The sequence below is a fragment of the Melanerpes formicivorus genome, unplaced genomic scaffold (assembly GCF_026170545.1).
Source record: "Melanerpes formicivorus ecotype bairdi unplaced genomic scaffold, bMelFor1.0.p_v2 SCAF_58, whole genome shotgun sequence".
Lineage (NCBI taxonomy): Eukaryota > Metazoa > Chordata > Aves > Piciformes > Picidae > Melanerpes > Melanerpes formicivorus.
The window spans coordinates 537969-557344 of NW_027142410.1; the positions used below are offsets into that span (position 1 = coordinate 537969).

At 43.5% G+C, this 19376-nt stretch overlaps 1 protein-coding gene across 2 annotated transcripts in view; it reads left to right on the plus strand.

Moving 5' to 3' along the window:
* SPTBN5 (spectrin beta, non-erythrocytic 5) overlaps positions 1 to 19376 on the plus strand; it is a 136312-nt gene that overhangs the window by 89382 nt on the left and 27554 nt on the right. For both annotated transcript variants that reach the window (XM_068161389.1, XM_068161390.1), the window contains exons 40-52: positions 468 to 586; positions 1200 to 1314; positions 1834 to 1947; positions 4988 to 5109; positions 6812 to 6974; positions 10915 to 11103; positions 12374 to 12451; positions 13980 to 14152; positions 15186 to 15276; positions 16005 to 16151; positions 17679 to 17816; positions 18553 to 18809; positions 18978 to 19164. In XM_068161389.1, coding sequence (XP_068017490.1) covers positions 468 to 586; positions 1200 to 1314; positions 1834 to 1947; positions 4988 to 5109; positions 6812 to 6974; positions 10915 to 11103; positions 12374 to 12451; positions 13980 to 14152; positions 15186 to 15276; positions 16005 to 16151; positions 17679 to 17816; positions 18553 to 18809; positions 18978 to 19164 — 1893 coding nt within the window. The remainder of the gene's footprint in view (positions 1 to 467; positions 587 to 1199; positions 1315 to 1833; positions 1948 to 4987; positions 5110 to 6811; positions 6975 to 10914; positions 11104 to 12373; positions 12452 to 13979; positions 14153 to 15185; positions 15277 to 16004; positions 16152 to 17678; positions 17817 to 18552; positions 18810 to 18977; positions 19165 to 19376) is intronic.

Sequence of the window (19376 nt, forward strand, 5' to 3'; positions counted from 1 at the left end):
CCTCTCGTTCTGGTGCTGGCTGCCTGGGTGAAGAGACCAACCCCCACCTGGCTACAACCTGCCTTCAGGTAGTTGGAGACAGCAATAAGGTCTCCCCTGAGCCTCCTCTTCTCCAGGCTAAACAATCCCAGATCCCTCAGCCTCTTCTCATAGGGCTTGTGCTCGAGACCTCTCACATCAACTGCACCCATGTTTCTTCAACAAAAAAGCCCTTGCTGGAATGCCTAGCTTAATAATGAAGCTCTGAGGATCCCCATCTAAACTTAGATCATTGTTCTATCTATAGTCATTAGTGTTCTTTCTTGCCTTTACTGTTTTCTCATAAGGCACTGGTAACACCAGCAGTTCTGCAACTAGAGCAAACCCTTTGTGTCTGAAGTGTTTGGTTGCTGTTACTTTTCACATCTTAGTGACCTCAGTCACAAGCGTGTTGAGCACAACTTTGTCCTTTTCTTTCTCTTTTACAGGAGACAACAGTGGATGATGCTCACATCAGGTCTATCAATGCCCTGGCCATGAAACTGGAGAGACAGAATAAGGAAGAAACAAAGACCATCTATGAGCGTCGGAAGCAGCTCAATGAGAAGTGTGTTTTTAAAGCTTTCTGTGTAAAACAAAGTCAAGAAAGGAAGATTAGATGACTTGGGCTGAGATAGACAGATCATATATGTCTGTTATATATCCTATACTTTCCTCTTCAGAATCATGACTACTAATGGAGCTGCCTTTCAAGACTCTCAGAGCAGTTAGCCAGAAGGATTTCTAACCCAGAAGGGCCAAAGTTTCTATCCTTGGAGGCAAATGTGCTGTTTTACAACATATTATGCTAGATCCATGAAGATAAAACACTACCTTCTGTTCACATAGTTAGGCTGGTGAAGTGCACATTGCTTTGGTTCCTTTACAGCCCATCAGAGAAGAACCATGAAAATGGGGACTGTGAGGTTACTGAGAGCTTAAGGAAATGGTGTCAGTAACCTTTAGATTTTTAACCCCCATGCCATTCTGTAAACCTGAAATAGCTATAAGCAGTCTTGTCAGGCTAGTGCTTTAGCTGTGCAATGTGTCCGCTCTTATGAGGAACTGGGGATCATTACACATTTCACATGTCTTTGTACTTGGATCTGAGCATCCTAAAATTCATTGGTGGAACTCCTCACCTCTGAAATTCACCTCCAAAATATTCTTTTCTACAAAAGGTGGAACAGTTTCCATGGTAACTTGAATGCATACAGGAAGAAGTTAGAGGGAGCCCTAGAGATCCATGCCTTAATCAGAGAAATTGATGACATCACAGAGAGAATTACTGAGAAGGTAAGTTCTCAGATTTTCACTAATAGAAGTGGGGAAATGTTCTATTTTGCCAATGGGGATAAACCCAAGTGTGCCAGTTGCTAGAGAGACACTGAGTATCCAGCAGTGACCTTTGATAGTTGCCTGTGTATCAGGTGTGTAGGAAGGTTAAAATGGCATTAAATGTTTTGCAGGTTACCAAAGCCAGGGCACTCAGAGTGACAAAGGTACACTTGAAATGTATTGAGAGAGATTATTAGTCTGCAAGTAAAGAAGATGCTGTCTTTACCTCCTGAGAGCTTACAGAGAAGTGGAAGCTGGAATACCATAGTGAAGTGGTCAGGGTCAGAGGTGTAAACTGCACTAACAAGAGTTCCAAACAGATGTAAGATGAAAAGAAAAAGAAATCTTATTTAAAAAGACAGTAAGAACATTCAGATAGACATAGAAAAAAAGTGAAGGAGAGTTTGAAAGAATTAAGATGTGATCCTTTTGCTTTTTATCATCTTCACCATTTGTACATCCCACTGCTTCCTCCAGAGTGCACTGATACAAGCATTGGGCTATGGGAAAGACATGGAAAGTGTGGAAAACCTGATTCGAAGGCATGAAGAGATGGAGAGAGAAATCAGTGTTATTAAGTCCAAAATGGAGGTAAGAAGTGGGGAAGTATGGTGGGTAATGTAAAAAAGTTAATTTTTGCTTCTTGGAAAGATGAGCCTCACTCTTCAGATTCATTGTATGAACTGCACTGCAGCACAGATTCCCACTCAGTAAAATACCATGCTGCTTGATCTTACTTTATCATACCAAATATTATTCTTCCTGATGCACTAAGAAGTCCCTTTTTAACATGTAGCTGATTCTGTGATCCTCACCTACAAGCCAGATTAGACCATCCTATATCTTCTGGGAAATATGAAATCCAAATTTAACTCTCCATCTTTCCCTCAATTTCTGTACTGGCCTGAACCAAAATCACAACTCTAGTTCTGTGTAAGCCCACAGTGCACATAGTTTTCTGACACAGACAGCAAAAACTTAAATCATTGTTTCTAACTGCCTGTCTGATCAGCCCTGGCTTTTGTAAAGTGACCAGTTTGCATCATTTAGGACATTGAGCCTGCAGCGTGCCCAGATGGCCAAGAGGGCCAATGGCATCCTGGCCTGCATTAGAAATAGTGTGGCCAGCAGGAGCAGGGAGGTCATTCTCCCCCTGTACTCAGCACTGGTTAGGCCACACCTTGAGTCCTGTGTCCAGTTCTGGGCCCCTTAGTTTAGGAAAGATGTTGACTTGCTGGAACATGTCCAGAGAAGGGCAACAAAGCTGGGGAGGGGTTTGGAGCACAGCCCTATGAGGAGAGGCTGAGGGAGCTGGGGTTGCTTAGCCTGGAGAAGAGAAGGCTCAGGGGAGACCTTATTGCTGTCTACAGTTACCTGAAGAAAGGTTGTAGCCCGGTGAGGGTTGGTCTCTTCTCCCAGGCAACCAGCACCAGAACAAGAGGACACAGTCTTAAGCTGCACCAGGGGAGGTTTAGGTTGGATGTTAGGAAGGAGTTCTTCATAGAAAGAGTGATTTGCCATTGGAATGTGCTGCCCAGGGAGGTGGTGGAGTCACCATCACTGGAGGTGTTTAGGAAGAGACTGGATGGGTTGCTTGGTGCCATGGTTTATTTGATTAGATGGTGTTGGATGATAGGTTGGACTCAATGATCTCAAAGGTCTTTTCCAACCTGGTTAATTCTATTCTAATCCTGAGTATGAGATACAGGTCTGAGTTTCTATATATTTGTGTATTTTCACTGAAAAGAAAAGTTTTCAGCTGAACCACTACCTATGAGGAGAGGCTGAGGGAGCTGGGGCTGCTTAGCCTGGAGAAGAGGAGACTCAGGGGTGACCTTATCACTCTCTACAACTACCTGAAGGGAGGTTGTAGACAGGCTGATGATGGTCTCTTCTCCCAGGCACCCAGTACCAGAACAAGAGGACACAGTCTCAGGCTGCGCCAGGGGAGGTTCAGGTTGGATGTTAGGAAGAAGTTCTATACAGAAAGAGTGATTGTGCTATGGAATGGGCTGCCCGGGGAGGTGGTGGAGTCGCCGTCATTGAAGGTGTTCAGAAGGAGACTTGATGGGGTGCTTGGTGCCATGGGTTAGCTGTTTGGGTGGGTTGGATTGGTTGATGGGTTGGACACGATGATCTTGAAGGTCTCTTCCAACCTGGTTTGGTTTATTCTAATAAAGGAGAAATGCTCTGACAACCTCTCTGGTTTCACTGCTGGCCAGAGTGTGAAACCTTTTCATATAGAGAATATTTTTGCAAGCTTTCTCTAAACTTTTTCCTCCCAGTAGTATGCAAGTGGTGACATTATGTGTGATAACTTCACACATTGTGACTTTGTTAGCTAACTCTCATATGTGACGTGGGTGATTACCAGTCAGCATTCCACAGATAGCAAGAGCAAGGCTGTATGGAGGAGTGCTGCATGGAAACAGAAAGATGAGCTGGGTTTGGGACTTTTTTTGGATGCTTCCACAAATACCATGTACAAAGTATAGCTGTACTTTTTGTGTAGATTAAAATCAGCCTGGCATATTCTCCTCTCTGCATAATTAAGAATCTTCATTTTAATCATGATGATGGAGTTTTACAAGAAAGAAACCAACTTTCAACCGGGGTTAGGGAGTGTTCATTACTGTTTTCCAGGCTGTGTTAAGGAAAACAGTATCAACCAGCAGTCCACTCTAAAAGCAATTGTTTGATGCTGCTGTTAGCTGAAAGAAACAAAAATGATTTTTCAGTCTTCTGCTGAAAGACAAATTTGGTGGCTTCTGTGTGCTGCCATACTTTCATGGCTTTCATTACCCACCTTAGACGAAGCATTTAGCATTTTGTTTTCTTACATATTTTTCCCTATTCTGCAAAACTGCTTCTGTACTCAGCACTGGTTAGGCCACACCTTGAGTACTGTGTCCAGTTCTGGGCCCCTCAGTTTAAGAAAGACATTGAGACACTTGAACATATCCAGAGAAGGGCAATGAGGCTGGGGAGAGGCCTTGAGTACAAGCCCTATGAGGAGAGGCTGAGGGAGCTGGGATTGTTTAGTCTTGAGAAGAGGAGACTCAAGGGAGACCTCATTGCTGTCTCCAACTACCTGAAGGGAGGTTGTAGCCAGGAGGAGGTTGGTCTCTTCTCCCAGGCAACCAGCACCAGAACAAGAGGATGCAGTCTCAAGCTGCACCAGGGGAAGTTTAGGCTCAAGGTGAGGATAAAATTCTTCACTGAGAGAGTCATTAGCCATTGGAATGTGCTGCCTGGGGAGGTGGAGGAGTCACCATCCCTGGAGGTGTTCAAGAGGGGATTGGACATGGCACTTGGTGCCACGGTTTAGTCATGAGGTCTGTGGTGACAGATTGGACTTGATGGTCTTAGAGGTCTCTTCCAACCTTGGTGGTTCTGTGATTCTGTGTATGTGAATCACCGCACACCTTTCTTTCTTTGCGTGGATGATGGTTTGCAATTCCATATGTACTTTTTGAGCAGGTAATAAGTCTCCTTGCATGCTTGTTGTTGTGATTTAAGTACCTGCTTTTTAAAACTAAGTTCTTCAAATGTACTACTTTTCCTGAAAGACAGACTTAGGAATGAGTATAAGCATTTGGCATTAATTCACCCACGATAAATCTCTTCCCAGCCATTGGAACTGGAATCTTTCCGCCTTTCCACAAGGAACCCATCCATAAATGACAAACTGACTATGAAGAAACAAGAGATGAAAAACAACTGGCTACGACTCCAGGGACAAGCCAAACAAAGGTAAAGACTTGTAGTGGTCTGTATATCTCTCAGCAGGAGCAAAGCTGCTCCCTGGGGTCTCAGATCTACTTGTGAAAGGGCCTTTTAAAGTTTTCTGAGGATCCTTTACTGAGCTTATACAGGCAGCTCAGATACCTGCATTAGAGAATGTGTGACTTCACTGGAGAAAAGTTTCGCTGATGTGACTTTGGAAAAACTGATACAAGAAGTTTGTGGTTTATCCCACTAATAATGTTACCAAAATGCCTCCAGGCTATCAGATTAAATCTATAGTGAAACCTTTGTGAAAGGCTTCATTTTGTATGGCTCTAGAAGATTTTTTTTTTACTTGCATCTTTTGAAAACAAGAAAGACTCAGGGCTGAGCTGTTGCTGGAAGCAACAGCTATGAAGGGCTTTTTACCTGTCTTGTCCTGATGAGCTGATGTAGAACATAAGGTAAGCATGTTGTCTCTGGCAGTCAGTCACTAGTGGCGACCCCCAGGGATCAGTGCTGGGCCCCATCCTCTTCAATATCTTCATTGATGATCTGGATGAGGGCATTGAGTCCATCATCAGTAAGTTTGCAGATGATACCAAGCTGAGGGCAGGTGTTGATCTGTTAGAGGGTAGGAGAGCTCTCCAGAGGGACCTTGACAGACTGGGCAGAGTCCAATGGCATGAGATTTAACACATCTGAGTGCCAAGATCTACACATTGGCCACAGCAACCCCATGCAGTGCTACAGGCTGGGGTGTGGAGTGGCTGGAGAGCAGCCAGGCAGAAAGGGACCTGGGGGTGCTGGTTGATAGTAGGCTGAACATGAGCCAGCAGTGTGCCCAGGTGGCCAAGAAGGCCAATGGCATCTTAGTCTGCATCAGGAACAATGTGACCAGCAGGAGCAGGGAGGTCATTCTGCCCCTGTACTCAGCACTGGTTAGGCCACACCTTGAGTCCTGTGTCCAGTTCTGGGCCCCCCAGTTTAGGAAAGATGTTGAGTTGCTGGAACATGTCCAGAGAAGGGCAACAAAGCTGGGGAGGGGTTTGGAGCACAGCCCTATGAGGAGAAGCTGAGGGAGCTGGGGTTGCTCAGCCTGGAGAAGGGGAGGCTCAGAGGAGACCTTATTGATGTCTACAGCTACCTGAAGGGAGGTTGTAGCCAGGTGAGGGTTGGTCTCTTCTCCCAGGCAATCAGCACCAGAACAAGAGGACACAGTCTCAAGCTGCACCAGGGGAGGTTTAGGCTGGATGTTAGGAAGAAATCCTTCATAGAGAAAGTGATTGCCCATTGGAATGGGCTGCCTGGGGAGGTGGTGGAGTCAGGGAGGTTGGAACTAGATGATCCTTGTGGTCCCTTCCAACCCTGACTGATACTATGATACCATCACTGGAGGTGTTTAGGAGGAGACTGGATGGGGTGCTTAGTGCTGTGGTTTAGTTGATTAGGTGGTGTTGGATGATGGGTTGGACACGATGATCTTGAAGGTCTCTTCCAACCTGGTCTGGTCTGGTCTGGTCTGGTCTGGTCTGGTCTGGTCTATTCTATTCTATTCTATTCTATTCTATTCTATTCTATTCTATTCTATTCTATTGACTGTTAGGAGCTGAAGGGAAAGCTCAGAGGCCTGAATTCACTTCATTTGGATGTTCCTCTGCAAATGGGGAGGGAGAGGAAACCAGATGATTCTGTGTTTCATAATGCTAAACTGCACATTGTATGGCAGGAAGGAGAAGCTAGCAGCCTCCTATCAGTTGCAGAAGTTTAACTTGGAGGTGAAGGAGATGCTTGATTGGACCCAAAACATCAGAGGCATAATGGAAGCAGGGGGACTTCCTAAAAGTGCAAACGAAGCAGAAAGCATGATTGAGGAGCATCAAGAGAGAAAGGCAAGTATCATCATGGCTATCACTGAACATACTGGGAACGTTTCCCACGGGAATTAATTGCTGCAGACACAGTAGCATTTTGCTCCATGTGTCCATCAATATCATGATGAAAAGGCTAATCTCAGTAACAGGCTAGGGACAAAAGTCACCTACGTCATGATAGAAGTCTCTCCCATGAGCTGTTTGGCAGCTGGTGTCACTGCAAAAAGTCTCAGAAAGCCCCATTAGCTTTCTCACCAGAACTGCTTTCCAAACCTGTAGGTAAAAAGCTGGGTCAGTATCAAAACACACTCACTGTCGATATCTTTATTCCAATTGTCAAAAACTTAATGCCAGCTAATTCCAGCTTTGAGCTAGATTTTTATGTGGCAAAATCCATTTGCCTGGAAGGAAAACAAAACAAGCACTTTGTCTCACACAGGGCAATAAATTCCCATTGTATGCTTCCACACATTCTGTTCTACAACAGAAGCAAAAGCAAAAACAATTAAGTGCTGCAGGCAAGGAAGGAAACAAGCTCTGGGATGGGCTGTGAAACTAAAGGGAGGGGGTTCAGAGGAGACTTTATTGTTGTCTACCACTACCTGGAGAAAGGTTGTAGCCAGGTGAGGGTTGGTCTCTCTCCCAGGCAACCACCAACAGAAAAAGAGAACACACTCTCAAGCTGTGCCAGGTGAGTTTTAGGCTGGGTGTTAGGAAGAAATTCTTCCCAGAAAGAGTGATTGGCCATTGGAATGTGCTGCCCAGGGAGGTGGGGGAGTCACCATCACTGGAGGTGTTTAGGAAGAGGCTGGATGGGTTGCTTGGTGCCATGGTTTAGTTGATTAGATGGTGTTGGGTGTTAGGTTGGACTCGATGACCTTGAAGGTCTTTTCCAACCTGGTTGATTCTGTTGTGTTCTATATCATAGCCCAGTGCTAATTACCATGCAATCATTTGGCGACAAATGAGGCTAATAACCCTTCTAAAAGGAGTGATATTGTTAATTAACCTTAGAAAAAAGGTTAATATTTTACTTTTTCCAGAGTGTCAAACCTCTCTTTCAGCTGTTGTGATACCTCTTCCTTGCAGTTGTTAACTTTTTCTCAAAATCATGTTCCCAGAATCATGACTGAAAACAGTGGGTTTGGGCTCCCATTCTTACCACAAATTGTTTGTACGTTCTGATTCATCCATTCGTGGTTGAACTCGATGATCTTAGAGGTCTTTTCCAACCAAAACAATTCCACGATTCTATGATTTTCTAGACTTGAATTGAACTTGAAGTACCTTCTTTTTTCCAGTCTTTAACAATGCTCTCTCTGTCACAGACATCACAATGTTTGGTCCATAATTCTTTGTCACGATGGGAACACTCCAAACCACTGAGGTAGTGTACTCCAGATATAGACCAAATGGTAGCAAGATCTAAGTCTATAAAGTCAAATGGCTCTAAGGAGCCAGTCACACAGAGAAGGAGGAATCCAGGCAATGTATTCCTTTGTGTTGGGGTGACTGGAATTATAGACAGGGCAAGAAAAATGAGAGTTTTTTTCATTGAGGTTAGTGGCTTAAACCAGAGGCCTTAGGAGATACTAGAACTGAACACGAGGTGCTGATTTCAATTTTAAAACATAAGAATCAATTGGAATGGTTATTCTTACAGTAGTGTTATCTATGTTTGAGGAACACCACTCCCCACAAAAGCCCTAAATACATTAGCTCTGATTTCAGACATTTAACAGTACATGCCATAGTTTCTAAGATGGTGTGGTAGTGAGAGAAGTTCAATTCTCCCCCCAACACACAAACCACAGCTAACTCAGTCGGAGAAGCAAATGGAAAGGCTATGTTTTTACAAGCAGAATGAAATGCAATGAATATATACAAAATATACAGTATTTACAATATATACAAAAATATACAGTAAAGAACATAGCACAGAAAACTCCCTCTGGAGGAGAATCCTGCTCCGGGTTCTCCCCAAAACCCCTTTTCCCCCTTCCTCCCTTTTATCCCAAAATGGATTACAGAGAGAAAATGATATTGAGGGAAATTCTGTTAGCTCAAAGCAGTTGTTAAGGGAGAAAAAAAAAAAAACACCAAATTAGTTTCTTATCTCATTAGTCCAAGGTCAGCACCACCAAGAGCAGAAGAAAGAAGGAGCTGAACAGACTGAAATGAAACTAAAATCCTTAAAGCTGCATTCGTTCCTACTGATCTACCAATGAAATTCATTGAGAATTATCTTTGTTTTCCCTTTTACACCAAAACATGCAGTTAGAGAATTCTGTAGCTGTCTTTTCCTTCAAGGCACAGCCTAAAACTGTCACAGGTGGTTTATCAGTTAATACATGGTATTCTTTCATTGCACGGTTGTTTTTGTTTGCAAGTCAGTGACAAGCGGAGTCCCTCAGGGATCAGTCCTGGGACCTGTCTTGTTCAGCATCTTTGTGGGTGCCATGGACAGTGGTATTGAGTACATCCTCAGCAAGTTTGCTGATGACACCAAGCTGTGTGGTGCAGCAGACACGCTGGAGGGAAGGGAGGCCATCCAGAGGGACCTGGACAGGCTGGAGAGGTGGGCACAAGCCAACCTCATGAAGTTCAATAAGAGCAAGTGCACGGTCCTGCATCTGGGTCGAGGCAATCCCAGGCACAAATCCAGGCTGGGCAGTGACTGGTTGGAAAGCAGCCCTCAGGAGAGAGACTTGGGGGTGCTGGTGGACAAGAAACTCAACATGAGCTCTCAGTGTGCACTTGCAGCCCGCAAAGCCAATCAGATCCTGGGCTGCATCAGGAGAAGTGTGGCTAGCAGGTCGAGGGAGGTGATCCTCCCCCTCTACTCAGCCCTGGTGAGACCCCACCTGGAGTACTGTGTCCAGTTCTGGAGCCCCTATTACAAGAGGGATCTGGACGTGCTGGAGCGTGTTCAGAGAAGGGCCACAAGGATGAGCAGAGGGCTGGAGCACCTCTCCTATGAGGGCAGACTGAAAGAGTTGGGGCTGTTCAGTCTGCAGAAGAGAAGGCTCCGAGGTGACCTCATTGTGGCCTTCCAGTATCTGAAGGGGGCTACAAGAAGGCTGGGGAGGGACTGCTCAAGATATCAGGTAGTGATAGGACTAGGGGGAATGGAATGAAGCTGGAGGTGGGGAGATTCAGGCTGGAGGTGAGGAGGAGGTTCTTCCCCATGAGAGTTTTGAAGCCCTGGAATGGGTTGTCCAGGGAGGTGGTTGGGGGGCTGGCCCTGGGGGTGTTTAAGCCCAGGCTGGATGAGGCTGTGGCCAGCCTGATCTAGTGTGGGGTGTCCCTGCCCATGGCAGGGGGGTTGGAACTAGATGATCCTTGTGGTCCTTTCCAACCCTGAATGATACTATGATACGAAGTTCTTTACATTAGGAATTCCACATTCAGTTTGCAAAGGTCATACTTGCTTGTAATGCCTTCACCTTCACAGCTCAGTATATGGGCATAACTCATTCCTCAGACCAGGTGAAAAAGTTAAATTTCATTAATGTTAACACCACCAAAAAAAAGAGGCAAAACTGTGTCATTAGTGTAGCAATCTAATGCCAGCTCTTTTTTTTGACAGGAGAGGAAAAAATCTAGGCACTGTTTCTCATAAGAAAAATAGGAAGACTTGGGGGGATACAGTACTATGGATACTCAAAACTGTGTTCATTTATATCTAAGCATTTTCTAAACTGCTTCTAACTTAATCCAAAATTCTGATTTGTAGGACACCAGTTGTTTCTAGAGCAATAAAGTCACTTATTGTCCACATTTATTTTCTTTTAAGACAGTCCTGTGCTCTTCCAGTTACATAGCTCAAAGATTAATCTTTTTCCATAGAAATATTACTGTTGGAAAGTTGTAGCCCATATTCTTCCCCTTAAGACCTGTACTCTGGATAACTTGTGTTCCATAAACCCTTGACATCAACCTTAGCAATATATTTTAGGAGGAGATTGAAGCTCGAGTGGAAAGATTCAACTCTCTCAGTAACTACGGTGAAGAACTTGCCAAATCTGGTCACTATGCAACCCCTGAGATTCACCAATCCCTCTCCAGACTCCAGCAAGCCTGGTCTGAATTGATCCAAGCATGGCAGGAGCAATATAGAAAATTATTTCAGGCACAAGACTTACAGGTGAGTAGAAAGGTCTTCAACAGAGAATGCACATGCCACTTTCCTCAGTGTAAACAGCCAATTTCTGAGATGGGATAATGAAAGATAAGCTAATAATACCCAATGTTTAATCTACACTTTGCCAATTTCTGGAAGGCCTGCTGAGGGCCAAGCACATTCAGGGCGACTGGACATAGCACCAGAACAAGAGGACACAGTCTCAAGCTGCACCAGGGGAAGTTTAGGCTTGAGGTGAGGAGAAAGTTCTTCACTGAGAGAGTTGTTAGGCATTGGAATGTGCTGCCCAGGGAGGTGGTGGAGTCACCATCCCTGGAGGTGTTCAAGAGGGGATTGGACATGGCACTTGGTGCCACAGTTTAGTAGTCATGAGGTGACAGGTTGGGCTTGATGATCCTTGAGGTCTTTTCCAACCTTATTGATTCTATGATTCAGAAATTGTCCTTTAACAAATCAAAGAAAGTTCTGTGGAATATGTACTCATACAGCTTTCAAAGGCTACAAAACATGGCAGAATTTGGTCAAACACTCATGCAGATGGCAAAAGGCACATACTGAAAAACAGAACTTCACTGCTCTACCAAAGTCTACAGCCTCCCTCAGCAAATAATGGAAGCAAGCATTTTTAAATTATTATTTTTTTTAAATTTTATTAATTATCTGAAGAAAAATGTAGCATGGACAGAACACTCTATTTCCCCCTGGCTTTTTTAACTCTAAGAAAATAACTGGTTTGGCTCCAGGTTTCCAGAAATATTTCCCTGCAGCCATCACCTCACTTAGAAAATTTCTGCTCAAATAGCCTGTTGGCAGAAATTATCAATAAGCACATGGAGATTTTACAAGGGGGAATGTCATGTGTCTGAAACATCAGCTGGTGCTACTAGTCCCATCTAAAAAGCTTCATGTATGTATGACAACTTAAACCATATGGTAAGGCTTGCCTTCACGCTTCTGTATGCATTGCATTCTGCTTATCTCAGGCCTTTCTTTGGCCAGTTACCTTACAAAGCAACCTCTACACTATAAGCAAACCAGCTACAAGTACTTGTATCCCATGTCTTGGATAAAAAGGACTAATCGTATTATAAAGGAGAAGGTTACAGTAACTGTTGTTGCACATGTGGGTGTTATAGCATCTAATGCTTATTGCTATGCTACTGCTATTTTTTTGGAATAACCCTGGATGTTTGGCTTTTTCAGCATACTCTGCCCAAATCATGCTTCCCTCTCTTTTACTCCATGTTTTTGACTGGTCTTTTTCCCTTTACAGAAATTCTATGGATATGTGGAACAGATTGAGAGCTGGCTCAGCAGCAAAGAGGCTTTTCTAGCTAATGAGGACTTAGGGGTAGGTGCTCCAATAAATTATGATTTTCCCTGCAATCTGTCCAGAGGAAAGGGATCTGTGAATTATAATGATGTGATTTGAACCTTCCTGTCATCTTTCTCCTTCTGAAGTTACTGCTCCATCTTGTTGACAGTTTAGGATCAGATTTCCTTCCTTGGTACTTTAGGCAGGATAGAATTCTCAGCACCAAGTGTAACAAAATGGTTCAACTGTTCCCATGATAGCAGGAAAATGAAACTTCATGTCTCTAAATTGTCATATCTGCCCTATATGTATTTGCTGGCAGCATGCAAGTCATCAGTATTGTCACTAGTGACATACTCAGTAGTTTTAAATTACATACCTCAGGTACCAGTAACATTGCAATAACTGAAACCACAGACTGGTTGCACAGGTTGCAAGAGCTATGCAGGATGCTGGATGTTTAGCTTACCCTGCCCATGTATGGGTAGTGCTACCAAATTAGCTGTGTCATCATGAAATACAATTACATCTCAGAGTTTAGTGTGTAGAGATAATTGGTGCCTGTGGTATGGAAAACATAATGCTAGTGGCTGGTGTCTGTCACTGTGTCATGGGTTGAGTTGAAATCTGTTGCTGTTATTCAAAACTATCCTGCTGCAATGCCAGCTTCAAAATGAACTGCTGGCCAGAGCAAAGTATTATGGGGCTTGAAGTTCAGCTTGTAACATGAGAGGCTTCCTGTTCTGGAGGTATGCATGTATAGTCCCTCCTTTGAAGAGTATGAGACTTAGCAGAAGCAGCCACCCATTTCCCAGCCATATTTAGTGCAGCACTTTACAGGAAATGCTCTGTAAATATTTGTCCTTCCCATGACTCACGTAATCACCCAGAGGTTTAGATATTTTTCTGACCCATTTGATGTCAGCTTTCCTGCTTCAGTTACAATAGTGGGAAAGCAAAAGTGTTTTGCAGTAGCAACATTTTGACACCGATGATTCTAAAATTGAAAGTGCAGAGGGGTGCTGAGAAGAGAAATATGAATCATTTAGATTGAGGTTCACAAATGTTACAAGAAGTAACACTCTGTGTTTCTCTCCAGGTTAACTGTAACGTCAGACTCCAGTCCTCAGATTCAAGTCTGGATCTGAGCTCTTTCCAACTCCATGAGTTGAAATCAAGGCTCTAATTTTAATCTCTCTCTGTGGCATATTTGTTCACTTAACTTTGATCCTAATTTGGCATCTCACATTTGCTTCCAAAATGATACCTGCCTTAAGACTGATGGAGAATTGTTGACAATTGGTGCTTTATCTCTTGAGAAGTAACGCGTTCTACGCAGCACAAAAATATGCAGGACAATGCAAGGAGCCAGCAGTTCAGTTTTGACCCTGAAATAGTGGCCTCAGACTATGCATAGAGCATTTTTAGGCCCCAAGTCTCAGATTCAATCCCAATAAATGTCAAAGACCAATAAATTTTCCTGACAGCTTGCAAATGTGGGGTATTCTGTGGTGTGGATGGAAAAACTCTGACTGAAAGCAGCTTTCCCTTGAATTCTATCCAGGACTCCGTGTCTAGTGTGGAGAGCCTACAGCGGAAACATACACAGTTTGAAAAAGCCTTGGAAGCTCAGATGGAGAAAATTGATGAAATGGCTTCATTTGCTCAGCATCTAACGCAGAACAAGCATTATGACTCAGACAACATCACCAACAGATGCCAGGCTGTCCTGAGGAGGTGAAGTCAAACTCTTCTTGTGTCAGCCACCCATCTTCTTTGCAACAAAACCCTCCCCATGTGACTAATATTTTTAGATGATTTAAGAGAAGCATGAAGTGGTTTGCATTTATTCAGCTTTGTGCTTTGCACTGTGGTCTTGCCAAACTGGCCTGAGCCTAGTCAATGTTTCATTAGGAGGTTTCCAAATTGCAGCTGAGTGAAGGGGGATCCAGGATTCAGGAAAAGACAGTTTCATTGTATTTCTGAATTCTGGTCTGGCCTTAGGGACAGGGCTGCAAACAAAAGACAGAGGCCTGCTGTGCTGCTAATATTTCATTATCATTCAATACCATCAAGAAAGGTCATTTGCTACACAACTGCTTTTTCACTAGTCTAATGAGGTTGATCTTAAAACCCTGCTCAAATTATCTATTAGGACATTTGCAGTTTTTCTGATCAGACCTTGCCCTTTCGTGTGGATTGCTTTATTTCTCCTAGCCCACTGCATATTGTTCATCTTAAATGCTGGCAGTAAAAGCAGTTTTGTTCAGTGCTGTGGTAGATGAAGAGATATGTGTAACATTTCTGAAGAGACATTAAAGTAAACATAGGAATTCTTTAATAGGATCAAACTATCTCGTGACTGCACTGACATGTGCTGCAGGCCCACATTTGGAAAAAGATGAAAGAATGGTGTAGCTTTGGCTCATTGGTGACAAACACCATCATACTCACAGGCTTTCCATACAAGAAACATGCTGAGTTTGTTCTCTTGTACCCTGAGAGACAGTAATGGTGATTTCTAGAGGCAGGTATCATATATACAGAATTTGTGTGTACTTTAAACTCATCTGTCTGCTAGTAATCCTTCTCACATTGTCCTCAGCATCTTCTCTGACAGTCCAAATCAGGAGAGGGTGCATGTTGTGGACATTTCTCTCTTAGAGAATGGAGAGTCAGATGACATGTGTGTTAGAGATGAAAACTGAAACCCCCTGTGCTACCTAATTCACTCTGTGGCTTTTACCTCACACATCTGTCTTCATCTCAGAAAAGAGAAACTGCTGGAGACCACTGCTGCTCGCAGACATCTGCTAGAGGAATCAAGGCTTCTGCAGAAGTTTCTTAGGAATTCCTTTGAGGTACAATTACATAGGATTATTCTGCTTGCTTAGAACATAATGAGTCCCTGAATGGAATCGCTGTGAGAAAAAAACAAGGAACTGAATCTGGAATTAAATGATATTGGGAAAGACGACGAAAACTGTGGAGGGATACTTTTCAGGATAGTTCTCTCTTAATGTGCAAGGAAGGGAATGGAAAAGGACAGGTGACTGAGCAATCTCTACACTGATCACAGAATGTGGAACATCACAGAAAAAAAGCTAAGTCACACCTTTCCTCCAGTCACCAGATGAAAGATGTACCGTGCGCTGAATGCCAGCAAAACCCAAATGAAATAAAATATATTAGGAGGGAATGTGCCATTCTCTTAAGTTCATAGGAAGAGACAAAATAGTTCTTTTCTTGTGATGTACTGCCAGTGTGTTAGAAATCAGGAAATAGCAGCCCTTTCTGCCCCATGCACACGTCTGTACATGCACACATGGGCCCATGCAGTTTCACACTGCACAGGAACTGCCTCATGGACACAGATCCCTTTCCAGGTAACAGTGCTGCTAAACAGATATAGAAGTGACTTCATTATGAAAGACAGAAAGAGCTTACAGAAGCAGAACCTCAGAAGGACAATTTATTCATGTCCCCACTCACTAGTCCCATGATTTGTACATGTTGGAGAAGACTCTGGTAGGCTGGAAATGAAAAAATCCTGAAGATTTTGTCTACTTTTGTTCTTTCCTCCCCAAAGGTGGCTGCCTGGATCAATGAGAAGAACAGCATTGCCCAAGATGATAGCTGGAAGGATCCAAGCAATCTGCAGACTAAACTGCAGAAGCACCAGACTTTCCAAGCAGAGATCATGGCCAATAGAAATCGCCTGGACTCCATTAAATATGTGAGAGAAGTGGGGTTAATGGCGAGGGTGGGGAACTGTCATCTCAAACAAGCCAGAAGGACTCACTGTTCCTACTGACATCAGTCACATTGTCCTTGAAGGGGCTGGGAAACTTACTCTTTTTCAGTCCATCACGAACTTCCTGTGTCCATTGGTTTCTTCCAGCTTCTCTAATTGCCTAGTGTGTGCTGGCTATCTATATTTACTGTGTGTGCAGCTGAAAGAGATGGGTGCTTTCGATGAGCAACTTAGTCCACTGACTTTAGAAACTTCTTTCTGGAGTGAATGTCACTTTAGAGGTATTACTGCTTCTCACCAGCAGGAAATCTAGATGGTTGGATGCAGAACTCCAAAAAGTCAGATAAAATGTATCCAAGAAAAGGATCAAGAAGAGCCTTCAAGTTTTGCCTTTGCAGAGGCATGCTGGTAGGAGAGATGTGAAGGAAATCTGACAAGCTTTGTCAGATTCCTGGCAGGTGCTGTGATCAGATGATGAATTTGGAAGGACAGACTGTTACATGTTTATTGACCTTCTTTGCAGCACAGAGCTTACTAGGTGTATTTTGCAATAGATAACTAAGCATTAAAGATAAAATCCCTCATCAGACTCGCCTGATTGCAGTATTGTAGAAGACTTCTTTCTTTCTTTAATGGCCTTTAAAGCCCCTTGTGTTCAGACACACAAAGGGGGTTAAAGGGTGGAGTTACAATTCTCTCCAAACTAATCTGGTTTTAAAGAACTGTTTGCAAAATCTTCCTCATTACTTCTTGATGCTATATAGGCCCTTTTCATTGGGAATAACCCAAGTAGTTGCTTTGCAGAAGAAAAATAACTTGCACTGTCCTGAGCTAGCATCATTCTCTTGCTGTGCCTCCTGTTCTCCATTGCAAAATGCAGAAATAGCTCAGTGTACTTTCTAAAACAGACTTGGTCCCAGCCTAAGGATGTATCTACAGACTCTTCTACCTGATTGAGGCCTTCCCTCCCTCTTTTTTTGCCAACCTGTTAAGCATCTGCAGCTCAGGGATTAAAAACACAGAGTCATAATACAGTGTTCTATCAGCACATGGTTAAAATAGGCTTTAATATCTTGTACGGTGATTCACTTGAACGAGAGTAGTTCTCTCTTAATGTGCAAGGAAGGGAATAGAAAAGGACAGGTGACTGAACAATCTCTACACTGATCACAGAATGTGGAACATCACAGAAAAAAGCTAAGTCCTTGCAAGCTAGGGTCCCTGCCAGCTTTTAGGCAATGTAGCTGTTGCATAATGAAGGCTCTCTTTACTCATTGTTTTCCAATATTGTATTCTAGCATCTCAAATCATTTTAGAGGTCAGAAAAACAAGAATATCAGTGTCTGCCCTAGTTTTAATCAGCCTTTATCTGTTTGACTCTGCAGCCTCTGTCTGTTACATCACGAAGTGAGGGCTGCAGCTGCCATTAGACTTTGTTCTTGGAGGGAAAAGTGACATTCTGGTGCATTCAGCAAAGAAAGAAAATTTTGACTTTTCTCTCTGCTATAGGAAGGGGAGAAGATGCTCCGTGAGGGTCACTATGCCCCTGAAGCCATTCTCTCCAGACTACAAGAAATGGAGGAGCTGTGGGAGGAACTGCTAGCAAGTTGCCAGGATAAACGAGCCAAGCTGCAGGATGCTTACAAGGTAACACAGGGATGCTGGTGGTGAGGCCTTGGTGTCATTTCCAGAGACAACACAGCTGCCTTGCTACACATCTCACCTACAAATGCATGACTTTCATACACTCAGATTTAGTTCCTCAAGACTATCTGAGCAAAGAAACTCTTTTAAGTGTAGACCATTGGAATGGAATTGGTGGGAGGACTGGATATCCCTATGAAAGGAAAAGGGTTTATAGGCTCTTTTGCCTCTACGTTCTACTGCTGATTTAGATCAGTGTTCCAGAGAGGGATACTGAGGGAAAACTTCTTCACTCTTATATGCCAACTTTCTGCATCTGTCCCAGTGGCATCTTTTCTCCAACACATTGAGAAAGAAGCCCACAGCTGCCTTCCATTCTTCTAGCTCAAGGCACATGAGTTCTCATGACTGTAAGGTTTGTATGGTCTATCACACACTCTCTAGGTGTAAAATAGAGCTCTGTCTTTAAATGGCTTCCTTTCAAGCTACTGTGTCCATCATTCACCTTTGTGCAACACAAGTAAGATTAGTTTCTGATGTTCTCTGCATCTGTTCTTGCAATCGCTCTGATTGAATTTTCGTCTTCATTTGGACCACCATCATATCAGGGAATAGTTCACAGAGCTCTGGGAAGGTTCTCTGTGTTTGTGTGTAATTCTTCCCGAAAGTGGCCAAGATTTTTACATCATACTGTCTGTCCTAAGATTTTAAATGACCTTTTCTTCCCGATTGTCCTCAGGGCCTTAATTTTCAGCGTAGCATAGAGGATATGGAGAAATGGTTGGATGATGTTGAAAATGAGTTGAAAGCCCCATATAGCGACAATGATCTGGTGGTTTTAAACAGTCATCTGAAGAAACAAGAAGAACTGGAGGAAGATATTTCTGGCCACAGGGACCGGCTACAAGAGCTTGTGGTCACAGCTCAGCAGTTCCAAAGTGGGAAACATTTCCTTGCTGATGAACTAGAAGAGAAAGTGGATCAGCTGGTGCAGAGGTGTGCAAGTGCCGGCCCTGTCTCCTGCCATCTTTTTCCTCTTTTTGTCAGCCCTTTTCTTTCCTGCATATTATTTTCTTTCCTTCTGTACATCATTCTGAATAGAACCTCTTGCTTTCATTCCTTATTAATCTGTGATCCTCACTGGGTTCCCTTCAAAACCCGCAGATACAAACGTCTACGTGATCCTCTGCAAGAGAGGCGTGGGAGTCTGGAGGCAAGCAGACTTCAGTACCAGTTCTTCAGAGATGTTGATGAGGAGCTAGCCTGGGTTCGTGAGAAGCTCCCCATGGCTTCTTCCAGGGATTATGGTCAATCCCTGGCAACAGTTCAAAGTCTACAAGAAAAGCACCAGGTAATGCCATGTGAGAATAATTCTCAGCATTCAGAATCAGAAAGAACATGGGATTCACTTTGCCTCCAGAAACTTCATCCACTGTGCTTTGGCTAGCAGGAATCGTGATGCCAAGGATTATTTCTATCCTTGTCTGATAATACCAACATTTTTTAAAGGATATGTCCATGACTTTGGCAACATGTGAGATTCCTTGCTGCTTGTCATGGCAG